At 40.2% G+C, this 17,390-nt stretch overlaps 1 protein-coding gene across 2 annotated transcripts in view; it reads right to left on the bottom strand.

The window, feature by feature from the left end:
* The window catches only part of LOC100755633 (rho guanine nucleotide exchange factor 38), a 108,508-nt gene that overhangs the window by 7,446 nt on the left and 83,672 nt on the right, over positions 1 to 17,390 (bottom strand). The window contains exons 6-12 of one of the 2 annotated variants that reach the window (XM_035451851.1): positions 14,023 to 14,222; positions 11,790 to 11,923; positions 7,554 to 7,658; positions 7,089 to 7,091; positions 6,107 to 6,220; positions 2,004 to 2,315; positions 422 to 565 (exon numbers count right to left, since the gene is read on the bottom strand). In XM_035451851.1, coding sequence (XP_035307742.1) covers positions 422 to 565; positions 2,004 to 2,315; positions 6,107 to 6,220; positions 7,089 to 7,091; positions 7,554 to 7,658; positions 11,790 to 11,923; positions 14,023 to 14,222 — 1,012 coding nt within the window. The remainder of the gene's footprint in view (positions 1 to 421; positions 566 to 2,003; positions 2,316 to 6,106; positions 6,221 to 7,088; positions 7,092 to 7,553; positions 7,659 to 11,789; positions 11,924 to 14,022; positions 14,223 to 17,390) is intronic. The other variant, XM_027395742.2, reaches the window with a different exon arrangement.

Below are 17,390 nucleotides of genomic sequence, written 5' to 3'. Positions count from 1 at the left end.
ATGCAGTGAATTGCCTGTGTGCATCTTTTTATGGGTAAACAAGGCAGGAGTTGCAAAGAGACACTTTGCAAACTGTGGGACTAAGTGACTTTAAGAAAACTACTGTATCTCTGGAGATGAAATAGGTTGAAAATGAGGAGGTGCACTGTACTCTTTATCTCTTTAAAATCCCAGCCAATATAATCTGAGTATCCACCATGATCAAGCACATGCTTTGGCATGTTAGGGAACTATCATGTATGAAACAGAAACAAACATCACACTTATGGAGGTTATAGCATAAAAGACAGAAACAGAATAAAGCTTAATAAGCAAATGGCACATTGATTGGATGATTTGATTAGTATGGGAAGAAATGTGCTACGATTTGGACAAGGCAAAGAGATGAAGTCTTCACTGTCACAGACAATGCTAAACTCACCAGAATCTGGGCGGGCTTCTTCTTCTCAAAGCTAAGTTTCCTCTCAATAAAGGTGGAGCTGTTGTCCTTTACAAAATTCAAGTTCTGAACCTCTTCCAGCACTCGATTTTGAATCTCAGAGATGCTCAAGACCAGCAGTGGAACCTGTGGGAAAAACAGTGGTGTTGTCAGACAACCAATCACACTGGGCACTGACTCTGCCAGGGTTGTGGTGATGGCAGGAAATGTAAGACAGCGCCACAAGGAAAACTCCAGACAACTGGAGAGCTTCTTTAAAGATGGGCAGTCTGATATTTCTGAAGCCACACCAAATGGTAGGGATACTTTTCTTTCTTAAGTTTCAAGACTCCATAGGAGAACAAAACACGACAGGGGCAAGGAAGACCCAGGAGTAAAATTCAGAAGTTGTAGTGTTAGCAGCGTCTCGGGTGGGATAGTAGGAGTGTGCTGGGAATGAGTTTACAGCAAGAAGCATGGTTAGGAGTGTGTGTGCGTGTTTGTCTTATATGTTTAACTTGTACGGAACCTGGAAACTAGGAAGGGGCGGTTGCTGGGGACAGGGAAATGAGCATGTGTGAAATGAACGTAGAGAGGGGGTATCTGGGGGCTGAGGCCAGAAGGGGTCAAGCAGGCCAGGAAAAGGCTTAAACATAATGAAGAAGCTATTTGGGGCCTATACTCTTGCAACCCAAGTAAAAAATATAATAGGATATAGAACATACATGATTTGGACAACAAGGGTGGGGGAGAATATTGGGAACTAAAGTTTAAGCGGGAATAGGACAGGTAAGCAGTGGTAGTGAGGGTAAGAGGTGGATTAACCATATTTCTTTCCAAATATGAAGAAACCTTATTAAACCCATTAGTGTGTAAGTTAATTGCAAATATAATTGCTTAAAAAATGAGTTTAAGCCAAAGTATCCCCCACATCAGTGAATGACCCTGCTCTCTGAAAATATGGGTCACTAAATAAAAGTCTCAGTGCCAGACATGGACTCCTCCCTTTCAGTTTTTTGGGCAGAGACACTCCAGATGCACCCAAAACAATACAGGTCATTGTCATTGCTTTGTTGCCCTCCACAGGTAAAGGCTGTATCACGCATTTGGTGGCAGGACCCAAAGAAATAAATCTTGAACTGACCAGGAAACTTTTTTTTTTTTCAAGACAGAGTTTCTCTGTGTAGCTTTGTAAACCAGGCTGGCCTAGAACTCACAGAGATCTGCCTGTCTCTACCTCTTGAGTGCTGGGATTAAAGGCATTCACTTCTGCCTCATGGCTCAGGAAACTCTTCTTGTGGTTAGCTTTTGTCTTAGTTACAGTTTCTATTGCTGTGAAAGGCGCCATGATCATGGCAACTGTTATAAAGGAAAACACTTAATTGGGTGGCTTACAGTTCAGAGATTTAGCCCATTATCATCATGGTGGGACAGCGCCGTGTGCAGGCATAGTCTTTAAAACTATATGATTCAAAATGCAGAAGGACATCCGACCACTTTATATTTAACAACACATGAGGGCCACACATGCACACTCTGAATGAGGAATTAAGTTGAGGTGGCCCAAGGGCAGCACTATGCTCACCAGCTTGACTGTGGAATAAGCCTCTAGAGCCATCAGCATCAAGTCCCGGAGGAGGGTGATGAAACTACACAGGCAGTTGAGCAGGATCTTCCTGGCGGCCTGGTTGAATGCCTGGAGCTCTTCCACAAGCTGGGCATTGAGGGCCTCATATTCCTTTTTGGCCAAGTCTGATTCATCGGCCGCTGACCGAGGCAGGGAGCTGTTATAGTCCAGTAGTTTGTCATAGCGTTTTTGGATGAGCTTCTGAGGCCCTGGGAATAAGGACAGCAAGGCTGACAGGGGGGTCAGGATGAGTCTCTGTGAGCGAGCTACCTGCAAAAGAAAAGCCCAGTCCCATTACCAAGAGAAAGATGGCTCATTCGGCAACCAGTGTTGCTCTCAGTAGGCTACCTCCTTCTCTCTTCTGAAGCTCAAAGGGCACAGGACAGCACCCAGTCATTTGAGAAGAGGATCTCACATTTAGGGGGGGCTGCCTAATCTTGTTTATTCAGGCTTAAAGCAGCGAGATTGGACCTGAAGGTGAGCGAGAAGAGAAAGCCTGCACAGCACAGCTGGACCACAACTCTTGTAGCCACAGCTGTGTGGTGCAAGTCTCCCTCAGGACCCGCCCTCTCACTCCCTGAGCTCTCACTCTGCTTCATGGAGCTGATGTCAGTGTGTGGCTACGACCTCACCACTTTCACCTCTTGCTGTCAGCAAAATGTGCACAAGCATTCTCGGAAGAGATCCTATTAAGAGATCCTAGTTTCAAATCTATTTTTTAAACTCAAGGTGTGTTTTAGGGTGGAATTGTATTCCTCACGCAAGCATTGGTTCTTTTTCTTTTGCCCCCTTTTTTTTTCTTTTTTCTTTTTTTCCTGAAAGAGGGTTTCTCTGTGTAGCCCTGGCCATCCTGGAACTAGCTGTGTAGACCAGGCTGGTTGCAAACTCACAGAGACCTGCCTGCCTCTGCCTCGGGAATGCTAGGATTAAAGGCGTGTGCCACCACTACCTGGGGAGGGTTGGTTCTTTAAATGCATATCTTGCCTGTGACAGAAATGACCAGAGATAAACATTTAAAAATACGGAAGGCTCAAGGACTGCTGACTGCTGAAATGGCTACATTCTCAGCTCTGAAACATTAAAGAGCTTTGTACTAACGCCCACCCCATGTCAGTATTCAGGAATCCTAGATTCAATTTCTTCTCTTCCTGTGCCTTTTTCCTGTGTTCTGAAATGCACTTTCATCCCGTGTCTGATGATTGCCCTGCCTTGCACCTTGTCACACGTGTTATAGGAATCAGGAAGTGGTTTCATCATTTGTAAGCTCAAAGATATTCCGGGAAATCTGAGCAACAGCCTCTATTAATTAATGTAAATGGTTCCCGCTAACTTTGTCTGAACTCATGGGAAATTTGAAAGAGGGAACCCTCATCTGTTAGTGGCACCAGCGATAGCCAACACAAATTAGATTTGTTTTCTACTTTATGAAATAATCAATAGATACCAGCCCACCACTTAATGAGCCCCGAATGCATTTACTGTATCTGGGATAAGTCACTGTGTTTATTACCTGCTCCGGAGCCACTGGTTACTAATTTGAAGATTATACTATAATTGTAATATATGGCCAGTGCCCCATAGATATCAACTTTATTTGCCAGAGGGGCAGTAGTTAGAACAGGCAAGCAGGTTGTATTTTAGAATTTTATGCTATACAATATTTGTAGAAAAGAATCATTTGTGGCTGGATAGGAATAACTTCTGTGCCTTGGGGTAAACTTTTGAGTTAATATTTCAGTTTCAAAGAGTTCAGTATGTTAGCCAATAAAATGCCACTTTTATATCATCCTTCCTGGAGATTCTTTTAACTTGGCAGATCTAATACTATTTTATCCAGGCAGGCAGGAGACTTTCTTCTTCTTTCTGTCAAACTGTGGAGCTTGCTTACTAAGGGAGATGCTACGGAGCATGTGGCCAGGTGATTTTCATAAATATTTATCAACTTAGCAAATTGAAATTGAGCAAAACCTTAATGGCTTTTCTAAAATGTCCTTCCTATAATTGAACCCTGAAAAAACCCACAAGACTTAACCATGGTTTCCTGTTAAGCCTCATGGGTCTAAAAGCTTTCCTCTATTGATCTACCCATACATCCATCTGTCCAGTCCTGAGTAACTTATATCTCTATCACTTTATTTTGGATAGTGTTATATTTAATGTTCTTAAGTTTTAATTTTTTAGTTATTTTGTCTTACTGTCAGAGGACATTCTTGCCAGGGACTAAGTGCGTTGCGGGGGGGGGGGGCTCGGAGGTCAGAAGACAACTTGTAGGATTTGGTTCTTTCTTTCCTCCATGTGGATCTCTATGATCAAACCAGGCACCAGGCTTGATAGCAAGTACCTTTATACATTGAGGCACTTCCCAGACCCTTTAAAATATTATGTTATTTTTTATGCATGGTAAATTTTGATTGTTAACTTGACAGGACTTAGAATTGACCAGGAGACAAACTTCTGGGTATGTCCGTGAGGAGTATGGCACTTGCCTGTAATCCCAGTACTTGAGCAGCCAAAGGAGGCAGTGCTCTGTTGAGTTCAAGGTCAGCCTGGTCTGCATAGCAAGTACAGATCTTATTTATCAAACACATGTAATCCCAACTTTTCATTTTATAATGTCAAAACCAGCTTATTCAGAGTAGCTTTGCAGTAGGATGTGGGCTGTGTTACTTCTTAAGGTTTGGAAATATTTGGGAGCTCATTGGTTGAAGATTATTTGAAATGGAGTTAGCCTCATGGGCCAGAATGGCTAGAATCATCTAACACAAGGGCCAGTTGGAGAAGACAATGTGGCCCTAAAACCAATTCACCCAACACAGAAATATGGCTTATTATGTTTTCTCCAAAATATATTAAATACTGCTATGAAATAATAGCATATGACACTAAACTAAAATTAGTATTACTCAGAGAAGTTTACCACCAAAACCTTTTATTAGTCCAGAATGTTTTAATGCTTCCCAACATATATTTTATAGGACTCTTAAAAAACAAATAGTCAACCAGGTGGTGGTGACATACACCTTTAAGCCCAGCACTTGAGAGGCAGAGGCAGGTGGATCTCTGTGAGTTCAGCCTAGCCTGGTCTGCAGAGTGAGTTCCAGGACAGCCAAGCCTACACAGAGAAACCCTATATTGAAAAAACAAACAAAAAGCCACATAAAAACAAATAGTCTGTGAGGGGACAGCACATTGGAAGAGTGTTTGCCAACATGCATGAGTTTTTAAGTTCAGTTCCCAGAACAAGGAAGAAAGGAAGGGAGGGAGGGAGGAAAGGAGGGAGGGAGGAAGAAAGGAAGGAAGGAAGAAAAGAAGAAAGAAAGAAAGAAAGAAAAAAAGAAAGAAAGAAAGAAAGAAAGAAAGAAAGAAAGAAAGACTATATGATGGTAGGAAGAAAATCTGGCAGCTAATGTGTCTATTCTCCATGGGAAGGCTTTGATGTCCCCTGTGAAATGTGCTAAAAAATCATAGACACAGAATCTGTTCTCTTTCAATAAGGATTTAAGGCATTTACATGAACTCCTTTAAGAAATTATTAGCTTGCTAGGCAGTGATGCTGCAGTCTTTAATCCCAGCACTCAGAAGGCAGAGGCAGGAGGATCTCTGTGAGTTCAAGGCCACAGAGTAAGTTCCAGGACAGCCAGGACTACACAGAGAAACCCTGTCTCAAAAACAAAACAAGCAAAAAACAAAGATTCACAGCTTTACAAGTTAATATATTCTTAATATCTCATGCACAGACTTAAACTGAATATTGTTTAAGTGTCTGTTTCATCAGACACTGACCACCCCAGAAACAGAGTATGAGATTGTATTAAATTTACATTATAGTACAATCTGTACTAACCCACTCTAAACATATATATATATATATATATATATATATATATATATATATATATATATATTTAAAAGCTCCTGTCTCAAAAAGCCTAATTTTGAGGTTAGTATTTGACTAAGTGCATATTTTATACCTAACTGCAAGGTGTGTGTGGGAGGGAGGAGGTGGAAGCAGATTTTAAAACCTACTCCTTAATTTGTATTTATCTGTGTATATAACTTACAAAGTCTTGACAGGGATTCGAAGCATGACTTTGGGGTTCACCAAAGTTCTTCTCTCCATCCTTGTGTGAAATCTCATGGAGTTCTGCTACACTCTGCAGAGTGAAGGGCATGACCTGCAGAAACCCAGAGTTATAAAAGGGGTAAGTTCCAAATGAAGTCAGCCCAATTAATGTCTCCCCCCTGTGAACTTCATCATCACAATACTACATTTCCTTGAGAGACAGAAAATGAACTGCAAAAATACCATGGATGCTCTACAGTCAGGCTACTTGCAGGCATCTCTTTTCTTCCTCTCCCAACATCATTTCTGACAGATTCTGGCTCTCTCTGAGTAGGAGGAGCCCATCTTAAATACCCTCAGTCATTCAATTCTTCAGACTCCTTATTTTTTTTTTTTTAAAAAAGCACTTCCCTTTGATTTAATCAGCTGCTTTTCTTGGTAAAGTTAACGGTATCTTTCAGAAAAAAAAATGCTGCTCACATTTTTGTGTGGATTCAATCAGTGAAAATACCAGTGAATGCTTCCCAGAGGCACTCACTCCTCGAGCAATACCCGAAGGACTGCCATACCCCACCACAACTGTGTTTTCTAAACTGATTGTGACACAGATTCTGGCTCACATTGTAAGGATGGATGGTGCTCATCCCTCCAGAATATGAAATCTTGTCTCCAAAGCAGTGTGCTGGTCATGTTACTGTCCTGCTGGTAGGATATTTTATCTAACTGTGCAAGCACTCAGCTCCCAAAACAGATATCCAAGAGAAAAAAACTTCTGTAGGAAGAGTGTGCTTATTAACTGATTTACTGTAACTGCTAATTTCCTATCCTTCAAGTCATAGCTGCTGTCAAGTTGTTATCAAGGACGCTGTGTCCTCTGTAGTTCCATTACAAGAAACCCTTGGCCAACCTTTCCAGTGGTGCAATTGTGCAGCATTCCACCTATGGTCTTTAAAAGCAGAGATGCTCCAGTAGGTCGGGACATCCTCCCAAGAGTCGAGAAACGTGGGATGTTTTGTGTCTAATTGCATGACTGCATTCACTTTCCATGGTCTGTGTTATTCTATAGTTCAATTTACTTTGCTTTGTGTGGGATTTTATCCTTATCTTAGGAACTACAAAGAATAATATTGGTAAAATCAGACAAAGCCAGTGTCTGCCTCACATACAATCTAGTGCTTCACAAATTCATCTTTATTATAAAGAAGACAAGATGGGGGTCCTTGTTATAGGGATCTGAGTAAAAGTCCAACAAAACAGTGATTTAGATTGGGGCAGATGAGGAAGGAAGCTGGCACAGACCAAGTCTTTACATGGCTTGCCTTATCAGAACTTTGAAGCCTCCCAAGGTTGATAGAGTTTAGTTCACCACACAATGAAGAGTCCCATTTGCTCACAACACTCTGGGGACTGGCTCACTTCTGCAGAAGCTTCTGTCTCTCACCCACCTCTATGTGCTGAAGGCAGGACGAAATGTTCTTCACACACAGCCTCAGAGTCTTCTCTAGTGATCTAAAAAGCTTTTCTTCCCTGTTAAAGGTATTGTCTTTCACCTAAAACACACAAGAAATTACTGTTTCATGACTCAAGTGCATCTACGATTTTTAAATGGTACAAAGTTAATAAAAAACTAAAGATGGTACAGACCACATCGACCCAGCACCTGACAAAAACATCCTTTGCTGTGTGAAAATACTGTGATATGCTGACTTTCATAGCAATTTTCTGGATCTACACACAGCACAAACTTATATCTAGCCAATGTTTAAAGTCATATCATGAGGTTTGATTTGTTGTTTATTTTATACCGTCTCACCCATGTCACCCATGTCACTGTAAAACTTCCCCTGCATCTTCTTCTGTGTGACTCGTGTGTGTGTGTGTGTGTGTGTGTGTGTGTGTGTGTGTGTGTGTGTGTGTGTACATGCACACATGTTAGGGGTGCGTCACCCTCTTCCTTTCTCCTTTTAGACAGAATCTCTCACTGAACTTGGAGCTGGCAGGTAGCAAGTTCCAATGGTCTTACTGTCTCCACCTCTCACAGTGCTGTGATTATAGGTGTAGGTAGCTATACATGGCTTTTTACATGGGTGCAAGGGATTCAAACTTATGACCACATGCCTGCACAACAAGCGTTCTTACCCACAGAACCATGTCCCTGGCCCCCTCTATAGATTTTTTAAAAAGATTTCTTTCTTTATTATATGCATGGGGACATATAGTGTACAGGTGCCCAGAGAGAACAGAGGTGTCAGATCCTCCTCTGAAGCTGGAGTTACAGGAGGTTGTGAGCCATCCAATGTGGGTGATGGGAACAGAATTTGGGATCCTTTCAAGAGCAAGCAGCAAGTAGTCTTAACCATGGAGCCATCTCTGTAGAATCCAAACCCCTATAGTTTTTAGTAGCATATATTGGGTTCTCAAACTACACTGTCTATTGTTTTTCTAATAGAATTCATTGTAGTTTATCTCACATGGCTGACTTTGAAAATATTCTTAGGTCTATTATTAATATCATCTCAAACATGAAATATGATATATAATCTTAGTTCTTCTGCTGCAGCACATTTGCAGAGCTAAGATGGTTGCCACATGTGTTCAGCTGTGTTTATCTTCTAACATGTAATACTTATTAGAATTATAAGAATGTTATATGAATGCATTGTGTTTTATACACTTTTAGTCATTTTTAGATATGCACACATTCCTATTGATGGTGAACTTTATTGCAACAAAAATGTCTACCAGAACCAGCGTTATGGTGGTGAAGCTGTTATGAACAGGCACATGAATGTTACATGGAATAGAGTGTGTACTGCATTTCTGGACTGGGTAATAATCACACTCTTCTTGGTTCATGTGTTTCTTAGCATCACATAGTTAACCTCAGAACTGTGTGTGTGTGTGTATTTATATACTTATATAACTATATCTATACATACACAATATCTTATTTACTTTTGAATCTCTTAATTTTTACTTGTGTGGGAAAACCTTAATTAAATAGGCAGCAGAATTTATAACCCAGCATCCTTGGTCTTATGTCTTTGCTCCAACTATATGTGTATATATATCAATATGCTTGGGCAGATTTTTGTAACTGCAGTTTTCAAAGATCTCACCCCCTAGAATTTTATTCTGTGTACCTAGGACCCAGATGATTTTTAAATAGACACTCAGGATTACACTGTGAGAAATGTTGCCCAAGACATAATCAAACTTTTCCCATGCTTTTTTGATGGAATATTCTGTTGCTCCTTTTCTGCCTTAGAATTCTGCTTATTTTTAGGAATTAGACTCAAGGGTTGCTCATTCTGTGAATCTGAGTTTCATTACTATTTTTCCATTGCAGAAAATTAATTTCTTCCTCCTATATGCTCTTATAACCTTAATTACTTAAGCGATTTTCTCCACTGATGAAGCCTAAGCATTTAAGATTAATATGTTTGTCTTAATAATAGCAATAGCTAACTTTTATTATTATATTGTATTAATTATATTCAGACACTGTGCCCAAACCTTTCATTTGCTTTATTGTTTTAATTCTTTCACAACTCTATGAGAAACAGATGCTTGGGGATGCTAATATTCCCCCGTTGTCCTTCCTATGGCAGAGCTGGCAGCACCAGATTAAGTTGGAGCCATGGCTGCCCTGCCAGGGACTCCATTTCCCAGACTCCTTTGCAGCTAGCTCTGCCCTTGTAACTGGATTTGGACAAAGAGAGCGTGAAGGAAGTGTTATGTTTCATTTCTAAGTCTTGGCCTTGTAACATTGTCTGTAGGACTTGAAGGAGACACAAGAATGACCCAGTTTCAACTAACAGCTGAAGACAATATGTTTAGGAAAAGCACTGTAGAAAATTTGGCAAGCTGGGATCCTAGAAGCTTTTATGAAGCAGATCCCATCTGCTCACATCAGGATTATTATAAGAGATGGAATATATGGTTACTTGCTGGTATCCTATGCTCTACTTGCTATGCTGTATTTTATTTCCTATGTTATGCTATGCAGTCCTGTGTTATGCTGTGCTATGCTTAAGCATCTCTTTATGACAGATACATAGTCTTTGCCCTAAAGAAGCAAGTTAGAGAAACAATGTTTATAGATGTGATTGGGATTAAAAACCAGGAAGCCTGAATTCTAGATCTATACCTGTTCATCTTTGTATTCCCAATCTCTCACACAGTGCCTAGTATACAAGAGTTCAATACACATATGATGGATTGAATAGAATCTTCCTCCTGGGTAATAGCTTTACACTCCAACTCTACCAATATTTCACCTGAGCTGCTGACAAGTACAAAATTGATTGATTTGAGATTTATCTCTTCTCCAGTCCAGCCTATGCAGCTGATTTTCTGATTAACAGTGAAATGCTTCATGGCTGACAGGACATCCTCTATGAAGATTAAGAGGAAAAATCTAATTAATATCCCTTCAGGCTACTTTAGCTACAATTCACTTCTAGTTCACAGTTAGGAAAAATAAAAAACTGATGACAAATATGTGAAAGAATATAATGGTCCCCACAGAAGTCTGCCCCAGATTAGAAATTGCCTACTCTACTCAACAGAACTATCTTGAGTAAGAAGCAAAATCACAAAGCATGGAAGGGAATTTCTGCATACATTTATAAATGCCTACAGGGGGCTACTGTCTCCTTCAGCTCATTTTCAATTTGATTTTATTACTGTTGTCTTTAGTTGAAACATCCCAATTATCCATTTTCTGATAAGTCCCCATGCACTATTAACATCCCCAACTTCCCACATTATAGCTGCATATCAAGTCTCTTTTGTGACGAACCTGGTGAATCCCTAGAAAATTATGAAGAAATAAGTGGAGTGATGGAACCGACTATGTACCCCACACGTGGTAAAGTTGTTGCAGCTTCAGGGAAAAATGAGAAGAAAAGATGACAATACAGCACCACACTCCCTAATTTTAGCGAGAAGCCTGTTGCATCACCAGGCCATGAACTTTCTTTCATTCTTAATATATGTTCTCCTGATCACCTACTTGAGGTTCATTAACCTCAAAACTCCTGTATAAATACAGGGTTCCAGGTTGTACCCTTGAGATAGGTGGAACGCTAGGGCCTGTCTTTTGAAATTATCTCATGTGATTCTCCTTAAGCAGATTAAGATATAGAAGTTTTTGGAAATCCGGTTATTTATAAGAGGTTGGGATTAAAGGGCAAGCTTTGTTAAACAGCTGAGTAGGAATCACTGAGGACCAGTCAGCCTGTAATATAATGTGCATCCGGGGAGTCTCTGGGAAGAGAAGGGGCTAAGAACACCAAAACCATCATATTGAGTTACTCATCTAAGTACTACCTGGTTTTTAGATAAAATAAAGAGAATCCCAGGGGAATAGAAAAAATTAAAGCAAAAATAAAAGTGAGATAGAGACTGTGAGCAGCTGAGTGCCAGATCTCCTGAAACTGTACCATCAACCTGGCCTGCATTCTCATCTCTCCTCTGTCTGCCTTCCCAGTGGAAGCTGAGGTAGTGTTAAAACCTCCAGAGCCCCTCCCCATTAACCCCCACTCAGGAAGAGCTTGATAAGCTACCTTGGTTCTGTGTTCTAGATATATTCACAGAGAGAGCAAAGCCAAGGCCCCCAAGAATGACGGTGTTAATGATTCCTGAGGAAATGTAGGTGGTCCAAGAAGAAAAATTACCTGTGACTCTCCTCTGGTCAGGATCTTTAGATGATTTGTGACTCTTTTGGACTTCTTGCTAATTGAATGAATATTTAGTTTAGATAGTTTGTCTTTGAGTGATTCATCCTCATCATTCTTCTTATATTTTAGAACTGAAAAGGAAGAAGGCAGTGATATATCCTTTTGTGTTCGGCCAGAGTGCAGGCTCCACTAGACTTTTCAAGGCTGATATTTATATCAAGGACAGGATTTATGGAGATTTTAACCTTCTGCAGGGGGCCATTACTCCATTACCCCATTAATTACCCCATTGCCTAGTCTGTCCAAAGTAACCCACCCACTGACCTTCAGAAACTCAGCTATTCAAGGACACGGCTACTCAAGGCTATTCAAGGTCAAGTTAATTTACTTCTCACATTAAAGAAATCCTTGGATGGGGAAGAGATTGGATTCTACCCTCAGTACCAGAGGGAAGAAAAGAAAATTCCTTGTACTAGAAAAGAAGAAAACATCCCCTCTCTGATGGTACATATTATGGGGGGGGGGTCCTCTGGAATAGGGAATCAGGTCCAAAGTAACGAAAAGACAACTGACCCCATCAGACACCAGCCTCAAATCCTAGGTTGGCTTTTCATAAAATCTGTGATTTGGGGTCAGGTGAGAATCACTCTGAGTTTTACATCTCTTTGAAATAACTGTTACCCCTCATCTAGTCCAAATGTTTGATAGATTCAGTGTTGGTAAGAGCGTAGAAAGATGTTCAGTCAGAGGCACTGTTGATGAGGGTTAAGCCAATAGTGCATGTTGAGTTAGATAAGATGTAATATTTACTGTTTCGAGATTTGTATGAATGGTACTATATCAAACATTTAAGACTCAAGACTGAGCCGAGCGTAGCGGCACACACCTGTAATCCAGGCACATGCAAAGTGGAGGCAGGAGGAGCCCTTCAAGGGCAGCCTCCGCTGTATGAGTTTCAAGCTAAGCCCTGTTTCAGAAAATAACACACCTTCCAAATAACTTTTGGGATTAAACCAGTTGATACAAGTATTTTTATGTCATTCTTTTCAATCTTCTCATCATGTCACAGTGCATAACACAGCTTATTTTCCGTCACTGCATTACTATATAAACCTTTAAAACAATTTTGACCAGTTTTCCTCCTTTGTTTAAGATCAAGTATAGTAATGTTTTGACTAGTCCTGGCTAGTGGCACACACTCTCTGGCTCAAGATATTGAGCACATTGTATCATTGAGGTTTTAATTTCCATTCCCCCAGTTACTAGCAAAGCTTCCGGTGAATTGTTCCTTTTTATTGACTTTTTATTAGAATATTCTTATTACTGAAATAATAATAACAATAATACATTCTGGGCAGTCATCCTGTGTGCGAAATCTTTTCATTTTGCTTATGGTATCTTTGACTCTACTACTTTGTTATTGTATTCTTTATGGTTTTAATTTGCTAAAACAAATATTTTGCCTTTTACTTATTCGAAAACAAAACCAATCAAAGAAAATGAAGTTGCTGCACTATTTATTTTTAAACTCCTTTCATTATTTAAGTGTTGAGTTCAGGTTTCATATTGGAAGCACAAAATTGGATGAGAGCTCTTTGTGAGCACTAATCTCATGAGAGGAGGAAGGCCTATTATCCCCGGGATACACTGGGGCCACAGAATTCGAACTCCTATATTGAAACCTGCTCTTACCATTAGGCATTAATTGTAGTATCTTAGCTTAAAGTAGATAGGAACCATTTGTTAATCGTAGAAACAAACCTACCCTCCCCACAGCAATCCCAGTCTTCATTCCTGTCTGTCAGAATCAACTGAGTCAAAAGTACCAGATAGAGCCCTTCACATAGACCTGGACCTGGTCGGTCCCATTTCTGTGCTAGGCTCCCAGCGCTGCAGATCCTGGGCTATATCCCCTCTTTCTCTACAGACATTCAGTGGCAGGAGGACTGTATGCTCACAATATACCACCAAGAACACAGCCATCAAGTGGCTTGCACAACTGCTGGATTTTTTTTTTTTTTTGTAGTTGCCGGTTTTGTATCTCTCTATGGTCTTTTTCTGAACCTAGCTATTAAGGCAAACTCACACTCTGCTCCTATCCTCTGACTCTAGATTTCCAGTCATCATGTTCACTGTGACTGCTGCGTCACCATTCAGACACCGCGATTGTCACACACAAACAGAACACTGCAGTCCTGGGGAACAGTCATCCTGCCATACTTCCACCTACCCAGGTCTTTCCTCCTCTTCAGCTCATTGATGTTAACATTAATGTCCTTCACAGCGGTGAAGGCTTCCTCCAGTGCTCTGTAGTCCGGATGGGAGGGCGGGGTGGAGTTCCGCAGTTCACACAGCAGCAGCGGGTATTTCATCACACGCTGAATAGGTTTGATCATCAAGGAGCCCATGTCCAGCAGGTTTGGTTTGCCTCTACAACAGAGATCGTTGATACCGGATTTACCTTTGTTTATCAACTTTGCTTTTCATTTGGGGATTTAAAAAAAGAATTGCACCTAAAACAGTTTTTCACCTTTGAACTATATAAAATTTCCAAATGGAAACAAGAGCTTTTTAAAAAGAAAAAAAAAAAGATAAAAAAAGAAGCAAGGTTGAAAGACCCCCACTAATGAAACAAAAACCTAAAAGAAAACAAACGAAGTATACATGCCTACCAAACATCGCCCATACACCAGGCATTGATACCAGCTTCAGAATGTGTTTTTCCATGACAACCAAGAAAAGCGAAATTTCCCCATTGTGTTTTTGTTATTGCTAGTGAGCAATATAAACTCATTGTAAAAAATTCAGATATATAACCTGAAAATATTGTCCAAACTGAACACTGTCCTCTGTTTTCTGGCAAGCAGAGGAGCTGTTCATTCACGGGTCCTACCACAGACTCCAGAAGAACTTTATACTATAGGAAATAACCCTCAAGTTATCACTGCCACACTTCCCTAACTGCCAGTCACGTGATGGCTTCCTCATCTCCTTCCCACTGTGAAACGTCACCAACAGCTGTTTACACCACTGTGCAGCAGCCAGCACCCCACGAGGCACTTCTACTAGTACTTCTGAGGCAGAGTGGGAGCCTTCCCACCGGCCTGGGTTGTTCGAGAGAAAGAAGCCCCGAGCTCCATCAAGCTACTGTCCAACCACTGCTACTGACCTTTCAGCCATCCGAGGCTTCTAAAAATCAATTTAGAGAACAGAAGATTATAGATGGACAGTAATGACACCATTTAATTCCCAACAGGTAGATTTTTTCATACTTGCACTTAAAAAAACATACTAACAGGGATAGATGATAGTCAGGTAATTTGAAAAATAAAGTGAATTTAAAATGTCTAAAACATGGTCTAAACGAATTTTACAAACTATCTAGTTCAACTCTTCATTTGACAAATGAGAAAGTGACTCTAATTGTCATGTACACACACACACACACACACACACACACACACACACACACACACATCTCTATTCCATCTCCCTATTTTGTGTCCATTGCCTTTCCTAGCACCGTCTGTAATCATTTCATTTCCCAATTTTCCAATTTATGACCAATTTCTCTGTCACCGAAGCATCTCCCACCACGATTACATTTTATCAATGCACATATTTAGACTGAGAAATCACTGGGCTTTCAGGTTTCCTGTCATTTGCTTTTATTTTCTTTTGAAAACTCCCCTCCCCCAGTATTTCAAAATGGATAAGTAAAGGACTAAGGGAGGGGTTTACTCATACCCTGAAAAGAATTCTACTCGCCTAACAGATGCAAAGGCTACAGCAAACAAAAACATTTTTAAAGGAATCCAGAACAAATAGTAAAGGTTTACTGTAAAGAAACAGGAATATAAAGACAAAGAGAGGGGTGACAGAGAGAAGGATCAAGAGACAGAAAGAGAGATCAGGGATGGGAGGAAAGAAGCATCAGTCTCCAGGAGAACTGAATGAGGTAGATGAAATACCATCAGTCATATTGAAAACCCAGGAAAAAGCATTTTGATTGATGGGGTCTCAGTAGCTAGCAGCAGTTTTTAATGTACCAAAGCAGAGATTATCCCTTAGCAATAGTTTATACTACTACGTAGATAACCCAATGGAACAAGAAAGAAGTCAGGAACGTTATCTAAGTGACTACACTTAGAATTTCTCCTAAGTTTCTTTGATTACCACCAAACATTAATCTATTTAATCATTCAAAAACTACTGAAAATACCGCCCAAAATAAGGAGCCAAGTACTTTGGAAAAAAGCCAATAGATCATTTATTTAGAGTCATCTCTTTATCTATGTATATACGTACATTTTAAAAACTAGAACAACAATAAAAACAGAAAACAAAGAGCAAAAAGCACAGACATATTAAATGGCCAAGTTGTTTCTGTGAGCTGCCCTCCTTCCCCCTCTGGCTAGATGTGCCCCACACCAGTCTGAGTCTGTAATTGAGTTCAAGTGTTATCATGACTTCTTTTCCTATCAGTCTTTAGCACCAAATTTCTACTACCTTTGTTTTATGATTTCAGTGATAATTAGAAATGATTATTGTTTTTTAAAAAAGCATCATAAATGCAAATCTGAGAAATGACTGACAAAATGGGAGATTTCCCAGGTACTTTTGTCTTCAGACATATTTTTTTCAGTTGTCCAAGTGACAATCAATAACTCTGTGGTATCTGCATCAGACAGACGACACCATGGAAGAAAAGATAGAGGATGTGTTGTGAGATAACAGCACTTCAGGCGCTTGATGTCACAAAGTTCACCGCCAAGTCTAATCCCTCCTAGTGAGATGAAGTTTTGATAACGGTGAAGGCATATGAGTCCTGGGTATGATATCCCCATGTCAGCCAATTCTCACCTGCTGCCCCATAGTAAGAAAGCAAATGTGTAACAGTGTTCCACAATATTTTGCTGAAACTGAATGCAGTCATTAACATGAAACACTGTTTCAGCTTTCTCTCATATCACAATTTCTTGGCAAGTGTTTAGTGCTAGGCACAGCTACACAAATCTCCTCACACATTATTCCTGGGACCTTACCAGGTTAAGCAGACATGGTTAGCTTTGTTTCAGCGTTATCTAGTTTTGCCTCAAGGTTTTTCCAATAAAATATAGGAAAAATAATATTTAGATAATGTAAAAACTATGGGGAAAATAGAAAAAAATATTCTATATGAAATATGCTTGTATGTGATGCGATATATTGTTTATGATCTAATAAAGTTTGTTGAGAAATCAGAATGCAAAGCTAGCCACAGCCATAGAGGCTGGGCAGTTGGTACACACCTTTAATCCCAGCAGCCAAACTAGTTAGCTATAGAGCCGGGCAGTGGTGGCACATGACTTTAATCTCAGCACTGGAGATGTATATAAGACAGGAGCAGGGGCTCAGAGCTGGCAATTAGTCTCCAGTCACATTGAGGACAGTATCACCCCAGCAGTGGTAGAGGTAAGAGCTCTCTGGTGGCTTGACTCCTTCGGTTTTCTGATCTTCAGCTTGAACCCCAGGATCTGTCTCTGAGTTTTCATTATTCTCTCTCTCTCTCTCTCTCTCTCTCTCTCTATATATATATTATATATATATATATATATA

This window comes from Cricetulus griseus (genome assembly GCF_003668045.3).
Source record: "Cricetulus griseus strain 17A/GY chromosome 1 unlocalized genomic scaffold, alternate assembly CriGri-PICRH-1.0 chr1_0, whole genome shotgun sequence".
NCBI lineage: Eukaryota > Metazoa > Chordata > Mammalia > Rodentia > Cricetidae > Cricetulus > Cricetulus griseus.
Note: the sequence above shows the minus strand (reverse complement) of the source record. Positions and strands in the feature narration are given on the sequence as shown.